This window comes from Mesoplodon bidens (genome assembly GCF_964165515.1).
Source record: "Mesoplodon bidens genome assembly, chromosome: 5".
In the NCBI taxonomy this organism is placed as follows: Eukaryota; Metazoa; Chordata; class Mammalia; order Artiodactyla; family Ziphiidae; genus Mesoplodon; species Mesoplodon bidens.
In genome coordinates, this window is record NC_138161.1 from 8,842,510 (window position 1) to 8,868,996 (window position 26,487).

The 26,487-nt window shown below is 39.4% G+C and overlaps 1 protein-coding gene across 3 annotated transcripts in view; it reads right to left on the reverse strand.

Annotated features, from left to right (window-relative positions):
• TTC3 (tetratricopeptide repeat domain 3) overlaps nucleotides 1–26,487 on the reverse strand; it is a 142,008-nt gene that overhangs the window by 84,072 nt on the left and 31,449 nt on the right. For all 3 annotated transcript variants that reach the window (XM_081234152.1, XM_081234151.1, XM_081234153.1), the window contains exons 11-17: nucleotides 22,991–23,045; nucleotides 13,767–13,929; nucleotides 12,770–12,815; nucleotides 11,821–11,941; nucleotides 11,196–11,259; nucleotides 8,959–9,019; nucleotides 6,110–6,194 (exon numbers count right to left, since the gene is read on the reverse strand). In XM_081234152.1, coding sequence (XP_081090278.1) covers nucleotides 6,110–6,194; nucleotides 8,959–9,019; nucleotides 11,196–11,259; nucleotides 11,821–11,941; nucleotides 12,770–12,815; nucleotides 13,767–13,929; nucleotides 22,991–23,045 — 595 coding nt within the window. The remainder of the gene's footprint in view (nucleotides 1–6,109; nucleotides 6,195–8,958; nucleotides 9,020–11,195; nucleotides 11,260–11,820; nucleotides 11,942–12,769; nucleotides 12,816–13,766; nucleotides 13,930–22,990; nucleotides 23,046–26,487) is intronic.

Here is a 26,487-nt window from a genome sequence, read left to right on the forward strand (position 1 = left end):
TATTTTGTTGAGGATTTTTGCATCTATATTCATCAGTGATATTGGTCTGTAATTTTCTTTTTTTGTAGTATCTTTGTCTGGTTTTCATATCAGAGTGATGGTGGCCTCATAGATGAGTTTGGGAGTGTTCCTTCCTCTGCAATTTTTGGAAGAGTTTGAGAAGGATGGGTGTTAGCTCGTCTCTAAATGTCTGATAGAATTCACCTGTGAAGCCATCTGGTCCTGGACTATTGTTTGTTGAAAAATTTTTAATCGCAGTTTCAATTTCATTACTTGTGATTGGTCTGTCCATATTTTCTATTTCTTTCTGGTTCAGTGCTGGAAGGAGATACCTTTCTAAATATTGGTCCATTTCTTCCAGGTTGTCCATTTTACTGGCATAGTGTTGCTTGTAGTAATCTCTCATGATCCTTTGTATTTCTGCAGTGTCAGTTGTTACTTCTCCTTTTTCATTTCTAATTCTATTGATTTGAGTCTTCTCCCTTCTTTTCTTGATGAGTCTGGCTAATGGTTTATCAATTTTGTTTTTCTTCTCAAAGAACCAGCTTTTAGTTTTATTGATCTTTGCTATTGTTTTCTTTGTTTCTATTTCATTTATTTCTGCTGTGATCTTTATAATTTCTTTCCTTCTGCTAACTTTGGGTTTTGTTTGTTCTTCTTTCTCTAGTTCCTTTAGGTGTAAGGTTAGATGGTTTATTTGAGATTTTTCTTGTTTCTTGAGGTAGGCTTGTATAGCTATAAACTTCCCTCTTAGAACTCCTTTACTGCATCCCATAGGTTTTGGATTGCCGTGTTTTCATTGTCATTTGTTTCTAGGTATTTTTTGATTTCCTCTTTGGTTTCTTCAGTGATCTCTTGGTTATTCAGTAATGTAGTGTTTAGCCTCCATGTGTTTGTGTTTTTTACATTTTTTTCCCTGTAATTGATTTCTAATCTCATAGTGGTGTTGTGGTCAGAAAAGATGCTTGATATGATTTCAGTTTTCTTAAATTTAATGAGGCTTGATTTGTGACCCAAGATCTATCCTGAAGAATGTTCCATGCACACTTGAGAAGAAAGTGTAATCTGTTGTTTTTGGATGGAATGTACTATAAATATCAATTAAGTCTCTCTGGTCTATTGTGTCAGTTAAAGCTTTTGTTTCCTTATTAATTTTCTGTTTGGATGATCTGTCCATTGGTGTATGTGAGGTGTTAAAGTCCCCCATTATTATTGTTTGATTGTCGATTTCCTCTTTTACAGCTGTTAGCAGTTGCCTCATGTATTGAGGGGCTCCTATGTTGGGTGCATATATATTTATAATTGTTATATCTTCTTCTTGGATCAATCCCTTGATCATTATGTAGTGCCCTTCCTTGTCTCTTGTAACATTCTTTATTTTAAAGTTTATTTTATCTGATATGAGTATTGCTACTCTAGCTTTCTTTTGATTTCCATATGCATGGAATATCTTTTTCCATCCCCTCACTTTCAGTCTGTATGTGTCCCTAGGTCTGAAGTGGGTCTCCTGTAGACAGCATACATATGGGTTTTGTTTTTGTATCCATTCAGCAAGCCTCTGTCTTTTGGTTGGAGTATTTAATCCATTCAGATTTAAGGTAATTCTCGATATGTATGTTCCTATTACCATTTTCTTAATTGCTTTGGGTTTGTTTTTGTAGGTCCTTTTCTTCTCTTGTGTTTCCCACTTAGAGAAATTCATTTAGCATTTGTTGTAGAGCTGGTTTGGTGGTGCTGAATTCTCTCAGCTTTTGCTTGTCTGTAAAGCTTTTGATTTCTCTATCGAATCTGAATGAGAACCTTGCAGGGTAGAGTAATCTTGGTTGTAGGTTCTTCCCTTTCATCACTTTAAATGTGTCATGCCACTCCCTTCTGGCTTGTAGAATTTCTACTGAGAAATCAGCTGTTAACCTTATGGGAGTTCCCTTGTATGTTATTTGTCATTTTCCCCTTGCTGCTTTCAATAATTTTTGTCTAATTTTTGTCAATTTGATTACTATGTGTCTCGGCGTGTTTCTCCTTCGCTTTAACCTGTATGGGACTCTCTGCGCTTCCTGGACTTGGGTGGCTATTTCCTTTCCCATGTTAGGGAAGTTTTCCACTATAATCTCTTCAAATATTTTCTCGGGTCCTTTCTCTCTCCTTCTTCTTCTTCTGGGACCCCTATAATGCGAATGTTGTTGCGCTTAATGTTGTCCCAGAGGTCTCTTAGGCTGTCTTCATTTTTTTTCATTCATTTTTCTTTATCCTGTTCCACAGCAGTGAATTCCACCATTCTGTCTTCCAGGTCACTTATCCGTTCTTCTGCCTCAGTTGTTCTGCTACTGATTCCTTCTCGTGTAGTTTTCCTTTCAGTTATTGTATTGTTCATCTCTGTTTGTTTGTTCTTTCATTCTTCTAGGTCTTTGTTAAACATTTCTTGCATCTTCTCAATCTTTGCCTCCATTCTTTTTCCGAGGTCCTGGATCATCCTCACTATCATTATTCTGAATTCTTTTTCTGGAAGGTTGCCTATCTCCACTTCAATTACTTGTTTTTCTGAGGTTTTATCTTGTTCCTTCATCTGGTACATAGTCCTCTGCCTTTTCATCTTGTCTGTCTTTCTGTGAATGTGGCTTTTGTTCCACAGGCTGCAGGATTGTAGTTCTTGCTTCTGCTGTCTGCCCTCTCTTAGATGAGGCTATCTAAGAGGCTTGTGCAAGTTTCCTGATGGGAGGGACTGGTGGTGGGTAGAGCTGGGTTTTGCTCTGGTAGGCAGAGCTCAGTAAAACTTTAATCCGCTTGTCTGCTGATGGGTGGGGCTGGGTTCCCTCCCTGTTGGTTGTTTGGCCTGAGGTGACCCAACACTGGAGCCTACCTGGGCTCTTTGGTGGGACTAATGGAGGACTCTGGGAGGGCTCACCCCAAGGAGTACTTCCCAGAACTTCTGCTGCCAGTGTCCTTGTCCCCACGGTGAGCCACATCCACCCCCCACCTCTGCAGGAGACCCTCCAACACCAGCAGGTAGGTCTGGTTCAGTCTCCTATGGGGTCACTGCCCCTTGCCCTGTGTCCCTATGCACACAATACTTTGTGTGTGCCCTCCAAGAGTGGAGTTTCTGTTTCCCCGAGTCCTGTCAAAGTCCTGTAATCAAATCCTGCCAGCCTCAAAGTCTGATTCTCTAGGAATTCCTCCTCCCGTTGCCAGACCCCAGGTTGGGAAGCCTGACGTGGGGCTCAGAACCTTCACTCCAGTGGATGGACTTCTGTGGTATAAGTGTTCTCCAGTCTGTGAGTCACCCACCCAGCAGTTACGGGATTTGATTTTATTGTGATTGCACCCTTCCTACCATCTTACTGTGGCTTCTCCTTTGTCTTTGGATGTGGGGTATCTTTCTTGGTGAGTTTCAGTGTTTTCCCATCGATGATTGTTCAGCAGTCAGTTGTGATTCCAGTGTTCTCACAAGAGGGAGTGAATGCACGTCCTTCTACTCCGCTATCTTGAACCAATCTCCTTCACTATTTTCTACATTGTTATTTCCGTCTACTTTCTTTGGGTTTTTTTCCTTGCTCTTGGAATGAATGCATCACTAATCTAAAACTCTCTATTCCTGTAATACATACATTTAGCTTGATTCAAAGTAATATTACTTGCTTCAGAGTAATATCAAAGTCATACCCCTTGCACTTTTTTATTGAGAGGGAAGTACAGAGATTTCCATATACCCCTTTGCCCCGTACATGAATAGCTTCCCCCATCGTCAAAATCACTCCTCAGAATGGTATATTGGGTTGGCAGAAAATTTCCTTCAGTTTTTAAGTAAAAATAAAAGACATTTTTCATTTTCACCACGAACTTTGTTGAACAACATATTCACTGTTTTGTTCCACTACCTTCTGCCATTTTTCAGGCAACTTCATAATTCCATCTTCCCAAAACTTTTTATCTTTTTGAGCAAAGAACTATTCCAGGTGCCTTTTATAGTCTTCCAGGGAATTGAAATTTTTTCCATTAAGAGAATTTTGTAAAGACCAAAGTAAATGGAAATCCAAAAGTGCAGTGTCTGGTGAATATGGCAGATGAATCAAAACTTCCCAGCCAAGCTCTAACAGTTTTTGCCTGGTCATCAAAGAAACATGCGGTCTTGAGTTATCTTGATGGAAGATTACGCATTTTCTGTTGACTAATTCTGGACACTTTTCATCGAGTGCTGCCTTCAGTTGGTCTAACTGGGAGCAGTACTTGTTGGAATTAATCGTTTGGTTTTCCAGAAGGAGCTCATAACGGAGGACTACCTTCCAATTCCACCATATGCAGAACATCACCTTCTTTGGAGGAAGACCAGCCTTTGGTGTGGTTGGTGGTGGTTCATTTTACTTGCCCCACGATCTCTTCCATTCCACATTGCTATACAGCATCCACATTTCATTGCCAATCACGATTTGTTTTAAAAACAGAATGTTTTCATTACGTTTTAGTAGAAAATCATATGTGTAAATATGGTCAAGAAGGTGTTTTTTGCTTAACTTATGTGGAACCCAAACATCAAAGAGACGAAAATAACCAAGCCGGTGCAAATGAATTTCAACGCTTGATCTGGATATTTTCAGTATGTCGGCTATCTCCCATGTGGTATAACGTTGACTGTTCTCAATTAATGTCTCAATTCGATCGTTATCAACTTCAACTGGTCTACCCAACCATGGAGCATCATCCAACGAGAAACGTCCAGCACAAAACTTCACAAACCACTTTTGACATGTTCAATCAGTCACAGCACCTTCGCCATAAACTACACAAATCTTCTTTGCATTTCAGTTGCATTTTTACCTTTCTTGAAATAATAAAGCATAGTACGCTGAAAATATCGCTTTTTTCTTCCACCTTCAGTATTAAAATGGTTACAAAAAAATTCACCGATTTTGAAACGTTTTTTTAAATGCACACTGATATGATAGCTGTCACATACAATCAAAACTGTTTCGAATGAAGTTAAAGACAACTAAGTGCTACTAGAGCCGTCGTACGTAAAAAACCAAAGGAGGGACTTCCCTGGTGGTGCAATGGCTAAGAAGCCGCCTGCCAATGCAGGGGACCGGGGTTCAAGCCCTGGTCCAGGAAGATCCCACATGCCGCGGAACTAAGCCCGTGCGCCACAACTACTGCGCCTGCGCTCTAGAGCCCGTGAGCCACAACTACTGAGCTCACGAGCCTCAACTACTGAAGCCTGCAAACCTAGAGCCCGTGCTCCCTAGCAACAGAAGCCACTGCAATGAGAAGCCTGCGCACCACAACAAAGAGCAGCCCTCGCTGGCCGCAACTAGAGAAAGCCCACGCGCAGCAACGAAAACCCAACGCAGCCAAAAGAATAAATTAATTAAAAAAAAAAAACGAACGTTTTGGCCAACCCAATATACATACACGGGGTGAGGGTGTGTGGGGGGGCGTGCTTTTTTTTTTTTTTTAACCAAGGATTAACCCACACTGACACATCATAATCACCCAAAGTCCATAGTTTACCTATGAACCCTATGGTTCACTCTTTGTGTTGTACATTCCACAGGTTTGGACAAATGTATAATGACTGTATCTATCATTTATACTATCATACAGAGGATTTTCACAGCCCTAAAAATCCTCTCTGCTGTGCCTATTCATCTCTTCCCCCTTGATGTACATTTTTCATTATTTACCAAATACTACAGAATTTTATATACAAAGTTATATGATAAATCATTCAAAGAATAAACTTTGCTCTTTAATGGTTCTATAGTAGGTGTAGTAAAACCGCAGGTACTTAAACCTTTTAAAATGATTTAAACCTTCTTAAAATATTTAACTTAAAAGTTAACACTTTAGGAAGACTTGCTTCTTCCTTTTAAATCTATGGGAAACAAACGATTTTGCATTCAGTATTAACCATTAGTTAAATCTCTGGTTCACACACTTACCAAATTAAAACATAAATTAGTGACGATTTGGTTTCTTAGCAATCATCTATTAAATTATATGCTCATAACTAAAATTATTTTAAAAAAACTTTAGAGATGTACACGATTAGACTTAATTCATGTGAAAAATGTTATGTTCAAAGAGTTTGCTTTTCCATTAGAAAAGCCTTTGCCTTTACCTGGTGTGCAGCTCTGGAGGATTTAGAAAACTGTTTCTCCAAGATGTTTTTCAAATCTACTGGTAAACTCCCTTGTGAACCAGAACTAAAAGAGAAAAGCACTGTTTTGAATTATTTTAAAATAAAACAATCCTGCTTATTATATAAAGAAAAAAATATTTACTGAAGGTCATTTTAAACACTTAGTAAATGGAGAGTCACAAGTTCCTAAGTAGAAATATTACCAAGATGCCAATTCTCTCCAAATTAATTTCTAAATCCAATAAAAATCTCTGTAAATTTACTGGGGAAAGGGGACTAGATGAACTGATTATTCAGATGTTATAAAAGAACAGCTTTAAAAAAAAAGGAAAGAAAGAAATTGGTGGATTTACACTGATTACCTAAAGTTATTATAAATCTAAAGTCATCAATAACAACAAAGTCATGAAACAAGAAATGTGCCCTAAAACACTGCAAAGATGATCCATCTCATATGAAAATCTGTTAATAAGATATAATCTTTCCAGAAAGTCTGAACCCCAATGCTGGTGAGGGTAAGGAAGATTCAGGTACTCCTGGTGGTGTTTTCTGATACCACATGTGTGGGTTTCTCACACCACATACCTGTCATTTTTCCACACCAACTGAGTGTCCAACAATTCAATTCTGACACCAACTCTGGAGTTAAGAACTCATGCCCCACAGGTTAAAGGCTCAGTCCCACAAGACTGCCCTCACTTCAGCCACAATGGGATATCCAGGCTACCCATACTTCTGCCCTGCCGACTACAAATTCAGGGGTTCCCGTGACTACCCCTTGGGTTCAACTATTCCCTAGGACAACTCACAGAACTCAGGAGAGCGCTTTACTTACCATTACCAGTTTATTGTAAAGGATGTAAGTCAGGAGCAGCTGAATGGAAAAGATGCATGGAAAGGTGTAAGGGAAGGGGGTGCCTCAGAGCTTTCACACAGTCCCAGAGTGCACCAGCTCCCCAGCATCTCGATGTATCCACCAACCAGAAGCTCCCTGAGCCCCTATGTTTAGAAGTTCTTACTGATGTTTCATTACACAGGCATCAATGATTTAATTACTGGACATTGGTGACTAAACTCAATTTCTTGCTCCCTTCCTCTCCCCAAAGATCGGGGGTGGGGCTGAAAAGTTCCAACCAATCACACGCTTTATCTTTCCGGTGACCAGCCTCAATCCTGAAGGTAGGGACCCAGCCTTGGGTCACTTTATTAGTACAAACTCAAGTAGAGAGGAAGGGGCTCGTTATAAATAACAAAAGACTCTCTCATCACTCAGGAAATTCCAAGGGTCCTAGGAGCCCTGTGCCAGGAACTGGGGACACAGACCGAATATATAAATATCTTTATTATACCACACCCTCTCATAGCTTAGGAGGAGTGTGAGCGCTGCTCATTTTCTGAGGGGAGAATTTGGCAGTCTCTATCCAAGTTAAAATTACACATCCCGTGACAGGAGTTCCACTCTAGAAATTTCTCTTCACACACATCTATACTAGGAAATATCCTGCAGCCATGAAAAGGAGGGATGTAGACCTATCTCCATGGTCTGATATGGAAAGGTAGTCAAGGCATTGTGAAAGAGATAAAAGCAAGCTGTAGGCCAGAATAGTTCCAACAACAATGAAAACTATAGTGTCAACAATAACGATAGTTCAAGTGTATTGAGCATTTACCATGTTCCGGGGCTCTAAGTATTTTATGTGGTTGTCCCATTTAATTGTTAAATAACCTCATGAAGTAGACATAATCAAGAAGAGCATTCACTTTGAAAACAGAAACAAAATACCAGGAAAATAAATTTATCTTTAACACAACAGGTTAAAGTTATAACTGTGCATTCAAAGAATGAGTATGTATTGGGTTTTGGCTTCCTTTTATGATGAGGGAAGGGGGGCAAGAAGGAAGACTCAGGACTTTTCTAACAAATAACAGAACGACAAAGGGCACTATGGCCTTGCTCTGTATTTAACTTTTGAGGCACCATCAAAAATCGGTCATTTTTTAAAAATAGGGCTTTACTAATTTCTCTTAGTGCTTTGATATTCAAATCATTCTCCTTTAAGCACCTATCAAGGAGTCAGCCTTAAGAAATGAAGAGAAAACTGGAAACTAGTGGAACTGTGGCAAAAATGGCTTTGCAGTTTCTCCAGCACCACTTTAATTGATTTCATGAATTTCTGTATCTGTTACAAGATTTACAATTTCACTTTGCAATCAATTGATATCTTTGTAGCTAATGGGGGATTAACTCTAAAGATTGGTGACAAGAATTCCTACTGCTAATTTGGGGGGGATGTTTGGTAGAACGAATTTTGTAAGTGGTCGGTTCATTAGTAAATCCTTGCCTATGAATATACAGATAGCCATGCCAGTGTATGCAAAGTTAAGTTCCCAGATGGCCAAGAAATTGCTAACAGCAAGTTTCTAAAGCAAGGCGCTAGAGAACGGAGTCAGAGAGAGGGGAAATAAAGCAAACAGGGAAGGAGACTAAGTTTTCACTTTATACTTATCTGAATCATTTTTCCTGTTATGAGCCTGTATTTTGGAATTTTAAAAAATTAATACTGATATATCTCGTATTATATGATTTTCAGAAATCAGTATTAACATCCAGGATTAATACTCCTTTAGTCAAAAATGACCCTCTCCTAATAAAGACATGCCGTGCTATTCGAAAGGGATTTTTAGTACTTATCATAGTACACATATGTAAAGGTAGCTACTACTAGAAAGAGATTTAATTTTCTTTTTTCTTTTTTCTTGGGAGGAGGTCATTACAGAAACGAAACAAAGCAAACAAACAAAAAAAACCCTTACATTAAAAAACATACCTGAACTTCTCCAATTCATTGTTTCGGGATTTTTGTTTTCCTTTATATTTTGGAGGCTGACCTGTGAATACAAAAGTATTTGTTCCTGAAATCTGTACATAAGAATCTACAAGCTTGAAAGTAAAACATTTTTTAAAAACGTAAATTGGAATAAGAAAGCAAAGGAGGCAACACTGCATGTGAGTCTAACTATAAACAGGTAAGCCAAAAAAAAAGAAGCTACTGATGTTTCTCTATGTATGCTATAAAATTATTATAAAGATAAATTATAATAATGATCATCATTTAGTCCTATAGTAGATATAGAAGAGATACAGGCTGTAGTTCCTGTTCTCAGGTAGTTTACAATCAGATGGGAAGAAAAGACAGTCACTTCACCAATTAAGTAACAATCCCCATTAAGAAGAAAAGAAGATGCATTGTTACTGAAATATTAATTCCATAGTAACTGCTCTTATAACTCCTAGAAGGGAAAAATCACTTAAGCTGGAGTGGCTGGGAAACACCTTAGTGGGGATGCAGCATTTGTATTTAGTTTTAAGGAACAAGTAGGATTTGCAAAGAATGGGCCAAATGAAGTTTTATTTTAAGAAACACTAAGTAAACCTGTGTGACTGGGCAAGTTAAGTAAGGACAGGTTGAAAGGGGCTGCAAGCCAGGCAGGTTGGTATGAGTGTTTCCAGGCCCAGGGCTTCTGACTCCCCAGCTCTGCGAGCTCAGTCTTTATCCCACTGAAAGGAGGAGAGAGCCACTGTACACTTTGGGGCAGGGGAGTCACACGTGCAAAGTTGTGTAGAAGAGAGCACAGCAATAGGGACTGGGTGTCTCTGATGGAAGCTTTGGGAGAGATGGCAGAGGCAAGTCAGAGCCGATGTATTAGGGAGGGGATGAGAGCCTGAGGTCTGATGGCCTCAGAAAACAAAAGAGGCTTCTAGAAAGAAAGAAGAGTTCTAGTTTGATTTCTACTGTGTGACCTAGGGCAAAACTATTTAATCTAACCCTGGGACCTCGATTTCTCTGACTGAATATAGATGCGGAAGCATGGATGGTATTTAAATTATTTAAATGTGCTATCTGATAATAATGGTCTAAGAAATACAAATAAATTAAAAGCTGTTTTCAAAAAAACAGTTTCATTCTCAAAGACTTTTCACGTGCTATAAAGTCACATCAGGTAAGACAAACACCTGCGTTTCCCCCTCTTTGTAACTGTGCTGAAGTGCTAACCAGTAGTTAAGTGGCTGGATACGCAGCACTGGAGCCTAAGAGGAGATAGAGCTGCAGGAAGTAAAAGACAGAAATGGCTGCCAGGAGTAAAAACACTGAAAAAAATAAACAAATGAACCAAAAAACAAGTGGAAGGAAAAGAGAGCAACAGGATCACTAACTAGAAGGTCAACAATCTCACCACAATAACTCTGAAAGGAGCACATGAAAGCTTGAGATAAGTAACTTGTGCGTAACAACAACTTTGAGTTGCTGAATTCTCTCCAACTGTTTTAAAAGGCAGAGAAGAATAACCCACTTAGAACGATTTCTCTCAAAAGCTGGGAGTATAAACGGAGACTGAGAAATAAACGAGGCATGAATATCCACTTCTCTGGAACCCTTCATTTCCCAAAGATGCCAAGTAGACAAGGTCTGGCTGTGTGTCTGCATATTTTCTAGATGCATAAATAAACATATGCACTAAGCTCATACAATTTAAATAAACTAGTATTAGGCTAATGCATCCATTCTCAACAGGGGTGACATCACCCACAAGAAAGTCGTAACTGGTTATTGGAAGATGAAAAAAATCCATTTTTATATATAAAGCACACATGTACATACAGTACATAAACAGAAAAACAGTATCTGTGATATTAAAGTTTCACAAGGGGAGGGTAATTAGGGGAAAAAAGTGTCTAAAAAGGCTCTGGGAGCAGGGGGTAGATAATGAAATAGAAGTGGAGAAATACTGGCCTAGTGGAAATTAGGTAGCAGACCAAGAAGAGCACCATTTTTCTTCTCCATTCCTTTATTTGGTTTTCCAAAATTAAATTTATTAAACAATATGAAAAGACTGAGCATTGATTTCAAATAAACATTCAGTGTTTTCTCGACACAGAAGCATTGTGAAGTAAAAGGAGAATAATAGCAAATATAAAGTGAGGCTTGTGAGAAGTTTAGGGCATGGAAGTTGAGGCAACACTACGCTAATTCGGCAACAATTTACATATGGGAAAAAGACTCACTTGATGGTGGCAGAAATTCAGGATGACAGTCACAATCATCTACCTTCAAAGCTTCATCTGCCACCTACCATGAAAATAAAATTAGTGACACTTCCAAAAAAAGACAGCCATGAAAAATTCAATAGCTCAATAATAAAACTGAGTAGCAAAGCATGTATCCAAGTGCCTAAAATACTCAGCTTTACCAAATGAATAAACAAACTGGTAACCACCGAACAATAAATACTGAATTAATACTATCACAACTTTCCTTAGTCTCCTCTCCCTGACTGAATACTACAGCTTCTTTAGACTTTCATTATTAACAACAGAAGGACTTGACAGCGGGTTGGGAAAGTTCCCTTCAATGCGTACGACGTACTACTAACCCGAAAACACCAATTCCCTTTTTTCCCCTCAAACCCTGGAAGGAAATATAAATGTGAACTTGGCGATACCTGCTGAGCTTTGAGTACACTACAGTTCAGGAAAACTCAGATACAGGTCATCTGGGACACTGATCACAGAGCCAGGCTATAGGCTGAGAGGTGCGTACTGGTTTCGATGATCACAAAAATATTATTGTAAAAATATAAGACTACCTATACTTGAAATAATTCTAATTTTAGTTTTTAACTGAGCTTACCTTTGGATTCTGATTACCACCGTTTGCCATTTCGTGGTTAGTTTTTCTGGAATTTTTTTCTGTCTCCACAAAGTTAAGTGAAGTACTAAATGCAGGTGCTGACAAATTAGGTATGTAGGCCCTGAGTGGCAATAAAAGGAATAATCATTTTTTAAAAATTATTTTTAAAAAATTATCCTTTAAACAAAGAGGTTTCAGCAAGTATAGCCTTTTTACCTTGAAAGCAAGGTAATATTGTTTCAAAAAGAATCTCTACCTGTGAGATTGGGTATCATACATAAATATTACTTTAAATTTGGTATTAAAAACTCCAAGTAGATTAAGAACAGTTCAAGAAATGTATTCTGGTTTCTAATTTTAAAATAAGTTAAGTCTCCCTGTTATAAATTTAACAGCTTCAATATCTTAGGCATTTAAGCATGTGGGAAAAGCTTAATCTATTTTAACTGCCAAGTGAAAAACGTAGAATCCTGGCTGCTATTTGTTTTCTTATGAGCACACTCAAGTCTATCTGCTGCCTGTTTCTAACAGAAGTGTCTTAGCCTTTGAAAGGTTATCAGGAGGCTGGAAGCAGATGTTTCCAGGACAGAGGTGAGGGAGAGAAGGCACAGACTGAGCCCCGCTCTCTGCTGCCAGGAACCTCGTGGCTAAACTGGTGCCATTCAAGCGCAGTAACATCCAATTAACATTTCACGCCTCTTCTCCCATAGGCTTAGGCTATGGATCTCCGATATATACATATGCAAAGAGTTCAGCCAAACAGTAAGCAAAACCAATCAGGCAAATCACAGGTCGCCTGGTCTTACAAACACTTTAAAAACCTCTTCTCATCCTTCCATCTCTAACTTTACTGTGGTTGCTATTATCTACTAAAGCATCAAACAGCAATTCTTAAACTCACAGAGCAAAACCATTCCAAGTAACAGCTACTGATCTGATATTAACTCACCTGCTTTCATAGAAGGCTTTAATTGGATTCCTAGTTGGTGTTCGACCTACAAAAATGAATCACACACACACATAGTAATCAGTGGACTGGCAACACATACTTTAAAAGATTTTCACATTTCTTTTAAGCTGACAGTAAGAATATCAAATTTAGGGAACTGAAAAATAAACCTAAACAATTTTACGCTTCTAGACGTTTTTAGTTTTAGAATGAGGTCTACAAAATGTTACACAAACCTTATTTGACATCTCATTATATGTGATCACTGACTAGATGCAGCAATATATAAATCTCAATCAGAGACAGTACCTGTCTTCAAGGAGCTCACAATCTTATAATCATGTTCTGTTGGATGACAACATCTGCTAGTGAAATAGGACTGTTCAGCTCAGCTTCATAAGACACTAACTACCGAAAGAAGAAATAACAGGAAAGATCTATATGCTGAAAGCATAGAGTGAAAGCATTCAGGTACTGGGAAAGCAAAACGACTTAGGAGAGAAAACAAGGGTAAAATGAAAATCTGGAATTCCTAGCCTGCACACTAATTTATGATGTACCTATGTATATACATACATTCAGCATGCTACAGAATTAGCCACAAACTTGGTGCAAAAACATCAAACAACTCTATTGAAGGGCCTTTTCTTTAGGAAATAAGTATAATAATGGAGAAAAAAATCTTAAACTTTGTTTCAAAAGGCTTCACTTCATTCAAAATTTCAAGAAAGTATATTTTTCTACAGAAGAATAAATAATAATTTGTTGCTGTTTCAAATAAAAAGTACAAATCATTTATTATTACCTATTGGAATACAATACTAACAAAATTCTACATGAATAGAAATGAAAAACTTAACTGAGTTAACGGAAATAACATAAAGGAAGTACAAATCATCTGAGAATTGATTTATGGTCCTCCATTAATCCAAGAAACCCACCTTCAAAAGTTTTAAAGGGAATTCGACTGTAACCAAAAGAATCTTAGGTGAAATACCTTGCAGGTCTTCTATTTGTTTTTGTAACTTTACATGCTGCTGAATTAGATCCTTGATTCCCTCAGGGTCATTTTTACAGAGTTTTTGAGCTTTTATGTTTGCTTGCAGGGCCCAGTCATATTCCCCCAGCATAGAAAGAGCAGCACAATAACGATAATGACCCTGTTCCAAAAAGATAAATTCAATTTTTTCTCAAAAATATGCTTAAGTTCAAGAAAATAGATAAGGAAAAAATACTTTGCTTGAAAAATGATTAGTTACTTAAAATGTTACATTAGGATCCTATCAATAAAAAATAAATAAAAATGTTAATACCTCTCAGGAAATAAAGTCACCTAAATGAGTTAAATGAAAAGCTACAAATAGTATTCATAATAATTTTTAACAGCTGACTAGAGATCAGTGTTTCTGCTTAAGAGATTTTTGTACCCCCACAAAGAAAATAATTCAACCTTTATTGTACATAAGAAAGAAATACATTATTTTTATGCCAAATTAAGTATAAAAATGATGCATTATAAATAACTTAATTTTTTTCAAAATACTTTTAGGCAGTAATAGTCTCTAAGTCATTACACTCCCTACACTTCTGAAGTCAAGCGTTTTAGAGCTGGGAGGAACAATCAGCCTGTGCAGTAGTTTTCCAACCCTGCTGAAGAGCACGGGCACAGATAAGGGGTGCATCTATTAATTCCATCTTTCTTAATCAGCTTTTAATTATTTTACCTCTAAGTATAGAGTTCTTGGCTTTAAGAAAAGATCCAAAAACCACTGATTTACCCTTAATTCCAATGATCAGGTTGTTTGTTTTATTGCTACAGAACCACAGTCCTGGCTGGTCCCATTTATGCATTTTGGGAAATCTTCTATATCAAGCATGAACATTTTAATCTAGAAAGCTAATATTACCAAACCTGGGGCTAACTCAGCCAACCCCTCTTGTAGCTACTCCCAAACCAAACTCCCATTTTAGGCACAGTATCACCATTTAACAAGTGATTTACAAGTGAGAGAGGCTAGAAACTGGCCTAATGCCACATTTATTTAGAGACAAACCAAAGAACTTGTATCTTAGGACTCCAGGTCCAGAGCTCTTTCCTCTTTACTACACATTTTACAAAGAACATTCTGAGTTACGAGAAAATATGAAATCAGAAATGTGATCCTTTTAAGAAAGATGCGACTTTCCCTAAAAGAAGCCAGAAACAACCAAAGGACCTCTGTTTATGCAGGTTCAGAGCATATATAATCCTACTCTGGTGCACCAACCCAACCTGTTCCAGGGCATTTCTTAGCCAGGCTCTTTAGGCTCAGATCAAAGATCCCAATTCAGATTGCATTTGGTTAAACTCTGCTTTTCCTCCAAAGGCATAAGATAAAGAGTTCTCACAGATACGCTACAAGACCAAAATTCTATCCACTAAGCATATATCAACTTCAAAGTTTGAATAACTGCATTAAAAAAAAATCACAGCATAGGAAATTATGAGAGATTATAAACCTTACCTGCTAAATGTGTAGAAAACGCTTCATTTCTTTCTCTTTTCCACTCACCTTTCTCATCTTTTACTGGGTCCTTTTCCCTAAACTCTATAAAACCCAGCGTAACTTCTATCAGTTGAGAAAGGAGTTTATTCAGATCTCTCTGCTGAAGGTGTCTGAATGAAGCTTAAATTAAAGGTATCTCAGAAAGTTTCTTGAACCCAATTACACAGAAAGTTTTGCTCTTCTCTGACATTATCTCATTCTCTATCACATATACAGTTCATCTGACCAGCATCCCCTCCTCTGTGTGCCATTATGTCCCTACTCCACACAGTAATGCCCCCACTAGTGCCCCCGGCTCAACAATGGCTGGCAGGGTAGAAGCATAGCTGTGACCCAGGAGACCGGTCAATCCAAATGCACCACTTCCCAGGTCACAGTAATTGATCCACAGGTGGGCACATGGCTCAACCAGGATCAGTCTGAGGCACTCCACAGTCATACAACATAAACACTAACAGAGGCTCTCTCTCCACTAGAATAAACAGTTACTAGGATATCAGTTATTAGGATATCACTTTTACAAAATGAAGCCAAGAGAGCCTATGCTCTAATTACCACTTGTGGTCAAGACGGAGTAACAGGGATTGGATATTCCTTCTTGCTTAAAACAAATGAGGACAAAATACATGAAACGAAGGTTTGCAAGACACTGGATATCAGGCAACGAACGAGAGTGATCCCTGAGAGATGAGAAATACAGAAAGCCCTATGATTGCTCCAGCTTACTTAAGGAGAGATTCTAAGCCATAGCACAGGGAGAAGGAACCCAGGGAGAGACCACAGTCTCAGTGAAGACAGAGCCAGGAGTCCAGGAGAGCCAAGGCAGCTCAAGTTCACAGGGCAGAGGACCAGAGAGGAGAGAGCTGGACAGAGAACTCCAGAGATCTTCAGAGGGTCTCCCTTGAGTCTTCAGCTGAGTATCAATCAGTACATGCATGCGGGGCAATTACCCAAGCCAGGGAAAGAACCACTTGAAAGACTAAAAGGGAACAGTAGTCAGCACTGACACAGGGCAAGGAATAATTCCTGTTCCCACTGACCAATGCGGAAAACATCGTAATTCATGGAGTATTAAGTAGAGTACTCAAAAGAGTTTTGCCTCAGTTGTGCAGAAAAAATTAGCCCTAGACCAAATACCACTATGATATCACCCAACAAAGCTTAAAACAACACCCCAAAGAATCTGTTTCCAAGTAACTTCAATGCATCGCAAAACAAAACTCAAAGTATTTACAGAAATACAAAAATATTAGTACCAAACAAGGTAAAATTCACAATCTCTGGCATCCAATCAAAAACTACTAGGTACGCAGACGGAAAATGTGATCTATAATGAAGAGAAAAAAAATCAATCAATTGAAAACAATCCAGAAATGACACAGAAGATAGAATTAGTAGAGAAGGACATTAAAACAGTTATAAATATATTTCAGATGTTCGAGAAGCTAAGGGAAAAACTGAACATATTAAGAAAGCACATGAAATATATAAGAAATACTCAAACTGAAATTCTAGAGGTGACTGCTATAGCATTTAGATGAAAAATAAATTAGATGGAAATAAAGGCAGATTAGACATAGCAGAAGAAAAAGACCAGTCAACGTGAGGACAGAGCAATAGAATCTAGGTAAAATGAATCAGAGCAAAAAGAGAAAAAAGATTAAAAATGATGCTAACAGGGAAGCACCAGTGAGAAACAGAAAGAAAAATGTGTACAGATCTGGATCTGACCATGCCTGAAGCTGACCCCCTAGACTTTTCAATTACATGAACCAATGAATTCTCTCTTCTACTTATGAGTTAGGTTTTGTCACTCCCAAACAAAAGAATTCTAATATACTCCTCAATATTAAAAATTTCTTGAGGACATTTGTGAGGCTACTGGTTTGTATCCTGTATAACATCAAAAGATAATGCACTTGGAAATGTCAACAAATATCTGTTGACTATACTGTAAAAATTCTCACTCGTTGGGATACAATGACTCACCCTCTCTTAAGCCTAAAAGTACGTGTAGGACTTATATAATATTGTAAATCAGTATACCTCAATAAAAAAAATAATGAAAATAAAAAATAAATCATTTAAAAAATTAAAGTGTGTCTATGACAGCTGACATTGTACCAGTCTTCTCTACCTGGAAAGAAGGAAGAAAAAATGGTCCACCCTCACGTAGAAATCTACAGAGTACCTTCCTATACAGGCTTATATCCTAGAAGAACGACTCAATAGACTCAGATTCATAAAAGAACTCATAAAAGAATGGGGACTTCCCTGGTGGTCCAGTGGTTAAGACTCTGCACTCCCAATGCAGGGGGCCCAGGTTAGATCCCTGGTCAGGGAACTAGATCCCGCATGCCACAACTAAAGATCCCATGTGCCACAACTAAGACCCAACACAGGCAAATTAATTAATTTATTTATTTATTTTAAAATGTCTATTTAAAAATTAAAAAATAAAAAATAAATAAAAGTAAAGAATGCATCTTGCACAGTCTACTTTTGTTTCTGAAGTTTAAAATATCCTTCAATGAGCATTCCTTTCTGGTAAAATAAAATGATAAATGACCTCAATATATAGTTACCAAATTTTCTGAATACTTACTAAGAGTTGTGTTTTTCATCTACACAAATACTTTTGCAACCATCAAAAAAAAAATCCCAATTTAAAAAAATGAGTGAACCCGCATAAATACAGTCAACTGATCTTTGACAAAGGACAAAGGCCATACAATGGAGCAAAGACAGTCTTTTCAACAAATGATACTGGAACTGGACATCTACATGCAAAAAAAACGAATCCAGGGACTTCCTTGGTGGTCCAGTGGTAAGGAATCCGCCTTCCAATGCAGCGGACACGGGTTTGATCCCTGGTTGAGGAACTAAGACCCCACATGCCACGGGGCAACTAAGCCTGCATGCCGCAACTACTGAGCTTGCATGCCTGAACTAGAGAGAGAAAACCCACACGCCACAACTAGAGAGAAGCACACACACCACAACGAAGAGCCCGCATGCCACAACGAAGACCCAATGCAGCCAAAAATAAAAATTAATTAATTAACTAATTTAAAAAATGAATCCAGACCTAAAGCCCTCAACAAAAATTAACTCAAAATAGATCACAGACCTAAAACTCCTAGAGGATAGCATAGAGGAAAATCTAGATGGTCTTGGGTATGGTGATGACTTTTTAAATACACCAAAGGCATGATCCATGAAAGAAATCATTGATAAGCTGGACTTAGTTAAAATTAAAACTTATGCTCTGTGAAAGAAATGTCAAGAAAATGAGAAGGCAAGCCCTAGTCCAGGAGAAAATATTTGCAAAAAATATACCAGATAAAGGACTGTTATCCAAAATATACAAAGAACTCTTAAAACTCAACACTAAGAAAACAACCAATTAAAAAATGAACCCAAGACCTTAACAGACACCTCATCAAAGAAGATAAATAGAACTTCCCTGGTGGCACAGTGGATAAGAATCCACCTGCCAGTGCAGGGGACAGGGGTTTGATCCCTGGTCCAGGAAGACCCCACATGCCTTGCATGCCACAATTACTGAGCCTGAACGCCAGGCTCCGCAACAAGAGAAGCCACCGCAAGGAGAAGCCCATGCACCACAACGAAGTGCAGCCCCCACTCGCCACAACTAGAGAAAGCCCGCACGCAGCAACGAAGACCCAATGCGGCCAAAAAAATTTTTATTAATTAAAAAAGAAAGAAAAAAAAAGGTACACGGTGGCAAATAAGCATATGAAAAGATGCTCCACATCATATGTCATCTGGGAAATGCAAATTAAAACAATAAGATACCACTACACATCTATTAGAACAGCCAAGGGCTTCCCTGGTGGTGCAGTGGTTAAGAATCCGCCTGCCAATGCAGGGGACACGGGGTCGGGCCCTGGTCCGGGAAGATCCCACATGCCGCGGAGCAACTAAGCCCGTGCACCACAACTACTGAGCCTGTGCTCTAGAGCCCGCGAGCCACAACTACTGAAGCCTATGTGCCTAGGGCCTGTGTTCTGCAACAAGAGAAGCCACCGCAATGAGAAGCCCATGCACTGCAACGAAGAGTAGCCCCCCCTCGCCGCAACTAGAGAAAAGCCCTCAAGCAGCAATGAAGACCCAACGTAGCCAAAAATAAATTAATTAATTAATTAAAATTTTAAAAAAACAGCGAAAATTCAGGACACTGACAATGCCAAATGTTGGCAGGATGTGGAGCAACAAGGACTCTCATTCATTGCTGGTGGAAGTGCAAATGGTGTAGCCACTTTGGAAGGTTTGGCAGTTTCCTAAAAAACTAAACATACTCTTATCATATGATCCAGCAACTGCACTCCTTGGTATTTACCCAAAGGAGTTGAAAATGTGGGTCCACACAAAAACCTGCACATAGCTGTTTATAAAAGCTTTATTCATAATTGCCATACCTTGGAAACAATCAAGATGTCCTTCAGTAGCTGAATGTATAAATAAACTGTAGTATATCCAGACAATGTAATATTTTTCAGTGCTAAAAAGAAATAGCTATCAAGCCATGAAAAGACATGCGGGAACCTTAACTGCATATTACTAAGTGAAAGAAGCCAATCTGAGAAGGCTATACATTGTATGATTCCAACTATAGGACATTCTGGAAAAGGTAAAACTATGGAGATAGTAAAAAGATCAATGGTTGCCAGGAGTTTGGGGGGAAGGATGGATCAGAGGATGTCAGGGCAGTGAAAATACTCTGTATGAACCATAATGGTGGAATACATGTCATTATACATTTATCCAAACCCATAAAACATGGAACACTTAGGGAGTGAACCCTAAGACAAACTATGGACTTTGGGTGATTATGATGCATCCACGTAGGTTCATCAGTTTTCACAAATGTATAGCCCTGTTGGGGGATGCTGATAATGGGGGAGACTATGCAAGCTTGGGGGCAGGGAATTTACAGGAAATCTCTGGACCTTCCTCTTAATTTTGCTGTGAACCTAAAACTGCTCTAAAGAAAATAAAGTCTTAAAAAAAAGAGTGAATATTTTATGTTTGATAAGTTAAGCCAGGAATAAACATTTTACATAAAGTCCTCAATGTAATTAAGAAAGTTTTGAATTTAAGATATATGAAAGATCGCATATGTATTGTGTATATCTAATGGACGTTTCAAAAGAATAAACTGGGAAGGAGGCAATATTCAAATGATTAAGGGTGAAAATTTTCCACAAATGCTGAAAGACATGAATCCTCGGATTTTAGAAGCCAAGCTATCCCAATTACGATGAATTTAAAGAAAATTCCTCAGACACATTGCAATGAAATTGCCAAACGTTAAAGACTGCGAGAAGATCTTTAAAACACCCAGGAAAAGAAAAGATTACTTACAAAGGAAAAATAGCAGACTTGTCAACAGTGGCAAAAAAAGTCAAAAGAACATAGACTCAAACATCTGCAAAGAATATTATACTCTGCTGAACTATTATTTAATAACTGGGATAAAAATAAAGCCATTTTAAAAAAACAAAAAAAGAAAGTATTAGTATACTTTTTCTAAGTTGATAATAGATTGAAATAGCAAAAATTATCCCTGGAAAACCAGTATTATGGTCTCAGTATTTCAGTATTATGAACTCTATCATCCATTTGTTCCGTAAAGTAATTTATACAGCACCTGCCAAATGATCAGCAGAGATTATGTTTCAAGTACAACAGCAACTCACAATGAAAATGGAAACAAGCTCACCACCTTCAAAGAGAAGCATATCCAGTGCTGGATTCTCAATTCAATTTTGTCTTTTACTTGCAACGACACGTTGTAAAAGTCACTTTATCCTTCTGGGGCTCAATTTCTTCATCTATAACTGAGGCATTTAAAAGTGACTCCAATATTTGGAGGCAGAAGTCCACCTGGAGAATTTTATAATCCCCAGACTCTAATACACTCCTAGGCCATCTGAATCACAATTTGGGGGCTCTGAAATTCTATGATTCTATTCACTCTGGCTTATAAACAAATATGTGAACACTTTTTAAAATCTATAAATATTGGTAAGCCAGTTAACTCATTTCAACCCATTCATTCAACTCATTTATTAAATCAACAAATACTGACTATGAGTGCTTGCTATGTGCCAGGCAGCTCGTCAGGCAGTCCAGATTCAGAAGTGAACCAACCAACCAAAAAAACCTGTCCTCAGGGAGCTCACAATGTACTGGAGCACACACAAAAAACAACACAACTTAAATAAGATATATCGTATGTTCAATAATGATAAACGCTAAGAGGGAAAAAAAAGTGAAGCAAAGAAAAATAGCCAATGTCTAGGAAGGGGCAGGTTTTGCATTTTAGTAATGTGGTCAGGGAAGGTTTCACTGAGAAGAGAACTTCCAGTGAACAATGAAAGGAAATAGGAGAGCTAGCTCAGGCTCTGGGGAAAGGCTGTAATTCCAGGCAGAGGGAAGAGCAAGTACAAACTGGGAGTGGACCTGGCATGTGTAAGGAGCAGTGAGGAGGCCGACGGGCCACCAGAGTGGACAAGGGAGAGAGCAGCAGGAGTGAGCTGGGAGAAATAACGGGCGTTAAAGACAGGGGGCTGGTCAGAGAGATCCTAGTAATAACTTTGATCAAGCGAAAGAACCATACTCATCCACTGCTTTATTAATGTATACTTAGGTTATTTGCAGTTCTGTGCCAGTAAAACAATACCACAGTGACCAATCTTGTACATCTCACCAGGTGCACATATGCAAGAATGCCTGTGGGGTACACACCCTTGGAATCAATCATGGCATACGCACAGCGTAGTGCTCTCCAAGTTGGCTGTGACAAATTCACACCCCACTGGTTTACTGAGAGTTCCTGTTAGTAAACACACTACTGATACTCAGGACTATCGATCTCTAACTTTTGCTCATCTGAAGGACTCAACATCACATTGTTTTTCACTTGTGGGTGTACATGTGGGTCTGCTTGGAGGCTGTCTATTAGGCTCTCTCTATTAGGTTTCTATCTCTTTACAGTTTTAATTACTAGGAAACAGAATATACCTTTTTCTATCGCCCATTCAGGTTTCCTCATCTCTAAAATGCTTGTTTATTTCATTGGCCTGTTTCCTACTGGGTTTCTTATTTATCTTCGTTCTTTGCATATTCTGAATATAAATCCTATCAGTTTTATATGTTCTATATATGACAAACTATCTCCTCCCAAATTATTTCCTTCATGGTGTCCTGACATACAGAAATTTTTAAGTCTGAGATCGTCGAATTCATCAGAGTTTTTTCCTTCACTGACCTGTGCATGTATGTTATTTAAGAAATCCTTTCCCAGCTCAAGGCTACAAAGCTAGTCTCCTACAGCTCCTTCTGGGTTTTTAGGCTCATTTTCCACAGCCAGGTCCTGAATCCATCCAGAACTTGTGGATGCCGTCCCCTCAACCATTAAGGGATGCTCACGATCCCTAGGGGCCGCTTGTCCTCCTCAGACACATGTGGCCCTTACTGCTGGGCTGCATCTCCTCTCTGATCATGGAAATGAAGATGCCCCTGCCACATTCCTGAGCTCTGCATAATTTTATCCAGCATTTTTACATACCGATTTACATTCTGTAAACAGATTTTTCACGAAGTTGTACGGCACTATTTGTCCAATGCAAATAAGAAAGAAACCTACCTTTGTCCAATTGTTCTTCAGAATAATAGCTCTCTTTCCATCACCAAGTGCATTTCTAAAAAAAAAAAAAAGAAGAAATATTCAAACTAAAGGCATTATATATTGTATATCTATTTAGACTATAATTTTCCATATATAATCTAGTTTTTAATTTTTTTAATCCACGTAATATATGTCCATTATAGGAAATTTGGAAAATACAGAAAAGTAAAACAAAGGGAAAAAGTCACCCAGAGTCACAATCACAATTACCCAGGAACAGCTACTTTTAATATTCCAGAGTACTTCCTGCACACAACTATTTACATCTTACCTATGCCTAACTTCTTGTTACTCTTTGTACGGTTTTTTCTGGGTACTGTTTTTGCAAGTCAGCAAGACTTCTGATCTCGGAAAATAAAACTTCCAGATCTTTCACACATCAGCTAAGCTATAGTGGACAGAGCATGAAAGTTGGGATATGAGATGGGGATTAAGTCCAACTCCATCACTAATTCTCACTGGGGCTGTTAAGAAGTTATTAACCTCTCTGGGGCCATTTTCTCCTCTGTAAAATGAGGCTAATAACTGTGTTCTTCCTGTTTTCAGATACTACGCTAAAGCACAGTGCTTTGTAAACTGTCAGGTACTAAGGTCTAACACCCAGTCTCAGTTTCCTGGCTTCCTTACATTCAATGACCTCCTCCTCTACCCCAGCTCAGCCGCCCACCACCGCCCTCCCAGGGAACTTTCTCGCCACTCAAAACTGTTCAAAGCCCCAAATCACTAATTCAGGCATCCCACGCTTTCCCCCATAACCTAGCTCCTTCTGTCTTACTTGTTCAACTATTCCTACTATCTCCTCAGGGTGCCCAACTCACTGACTTACCCACTTTCTCTCTTTTTTTTTTAACTTCCTTATTTATCTAGCTTAAGATTCGTTGGTTCATCATTGCATATTCCCATGCATACAACTTCTTTAACTTCTTTGTCCCTATGGTTACATCTTGCTCTATGGTAAAACCCAACACTGGACCAACCCTGCTTCCTCTGCCTCCTCCATGACTACACCTAGGGAGCCAAGTACTGCTGGAGAAAATTATACAGCAGAGCACACAGGTAGCACTGCTGCTCAGGATCCCAACAACCCAAAGGGGCCTTGAACATTGTTAACCAATTATTTCAGACCAAATCATCCTCTAACTTTGTAAAATGATCCTTTCAAATCTTACGTCCCTTCCTCAGACTTCCAACTCCCCCTTCTCTCAGCAGATGAGCTCTGCTTCTATTTCAATGAGTAAAAACTGGAGACATCAAAGAGAACTCTCTCTCAATTTCCTACAACCAAACTTAAAGACAAACCCACACCTGGCCCTGCCTTTTCTCTTTCACAATAAAAGTGTCTTCTTCTGGGCTTCCCTGGTGGCGCAGTGGTTGAGAGTCCGCCTGCCGATGCAGGGGACACAGGTTCATGCCCCGGTCTGGGAAGATCCCACATGCCACGGAGCAGCTGGGCCCGTGAGCCATGGCCGCTGAGCCTGCACGTCCGGAGCCTGTGCTCCGCAACGGGAGAGGCCACAACAGTGAGAGGCCCACATACCGCAAAGAAAAAAAAAAAAGTGTCTCCTTCTTCCTTCTATGGCCAGTTTCTCCACTTGTGCCATATAACTATCCACCCTTACAATATAAATTATCTCTTCTCTCACCTGTAAAATTACCCATTCCTTCTCAAGAATCTACCCCATCAATTTTTTTATTGTGGTGAAATGTACATAACATACAATTTACCACTTGAACCATTTCAAATGTAAAGTTCAGTGGCATTAAGTACATTCACATTGTTGTGCAACTTCCTATCAACTTTTAATATGCTCAGATCTCTCTCATCTTTAAAAAGCAAATAAAAAAATAAATCTTAAACCCTAAGCAAACACTGTTGGTCATCGACCCAGCAGCCATCCCCTCCTCTACCTGATACTAGACTTCCATGGTGAGGCTCTACCTCACTAGTACAAGATGTAGAGATGATTCCTTATTAGTTTAAACCAATCAAGGCAATCCTACTCTCCTTTCCACTGACAGGTTTAGGGGTAGTCATGTGACCCAGACCTGAAGGGACTTATCACTCTTAAAAAGAGATGACAGGGCTTTCCTGGTAGCTCAGTGGATGAGAGTCTGCCTGCCGATGCAGGGGACACGATGCAGGGGACACGGGTTCGTGCCCCGGTCCAGGAAGATCCCACATGCCACGGAGTGGCTGGGCCCATGAGCCATGGCGGCTGAGCCTGCCCATCCGGAGCCTGTGCTCCACAACGGGAGAGGCCACAGCACTGAGAGGTCCATGTACCGAACAAAAAAAAAAAAAAAGAGATTACAAAAAAATAAATAAAAAGATTACAAAGAAGAACAAAACTAGGTAACTGACCCTACCAGATAGCAATACCTACTAAAAGGCCAAATATTCATTTCTTTTAATAAAAAATAAAAAGCTATCTAAAGATAGATGATCTAACAAACAGAATAGGGTATAGAAATCAGAAACAGATCCTTACACAGAGTCACCTGATCTATATGACAAAGATGACACTGCAGTGCATGGAAAAAACATACTCTTAAAAAATGGGGCTGGGTCGGCTGAAGGGGGTCTCTTCCGTACCCCTACAACTAGTGCAGAGCCTGCTATGTAGAGATGCTCACTGGTTATACGTTCAAAGAATGAGTGAATGGATGAATGAATAAATGCGTCCTCCACATTTGCATGCCAGAGGTAGAGCAGAGGCAGAAGCACAAAGAGGGTGGGGGGCTGCGAGCAAGTGGAGAAGCTAAAAAGGCTTCCCCCTCCCCCCTCCTCCCCCTCCTCCATCCATCCACCCACTTCTTGTGCATCTACTACATGCCCGGCACTGTGTTATGGACACAATGTGGACAAACTGGACACGGCCCTGCCCTCTTGGGGCTGACATTCTAATAGGGAGACAAGACAATATGGGAACAAATAACTAAGTGATTTCTAAGCCAGGTGAAGACCACAGAGGTGGAGAGAGTGAATTTTCAGGAAGATGGGTCAGGGCAGGCTTCTAGGAGGAGGTGATATTTGTGCTGAAACTCAAATAAAGGGAGGGTGGGAGCCCTGTGATGCCAGGGAAGAGCGTCCCAGGTAGAGGGGACAGACAGTGCACAGGGTCTGGGGCCGAAAGGGGGGCAAGCAAGCAGAGGGGAGGGGGTGACAGCAGAGGCCACAGAGGTCAAGAGAGGAGGGGGCAGGGATGGGAAGGGTTCCTGGGTTGGGGGCCTGAGGACCTGCGAGGGCTGGAGGCGAGGGCAGAGGCCTGTCGGTCTCCAAGGGCAATGCTGACGGATTCGGGGCAGGAAAGAGAAATAAGGCTGTCTCATCAGAGCTGGCTTTGGAAGCCTCAGGGCCAGAGGCAGTACTTGGGTAGAGGACCAGACCCAGGGGAGGGGGCTCCAGAAAAGCAGCCCAAGAAGCAACGGACGGGCAGGTTTGAGGAGGTGGGTTC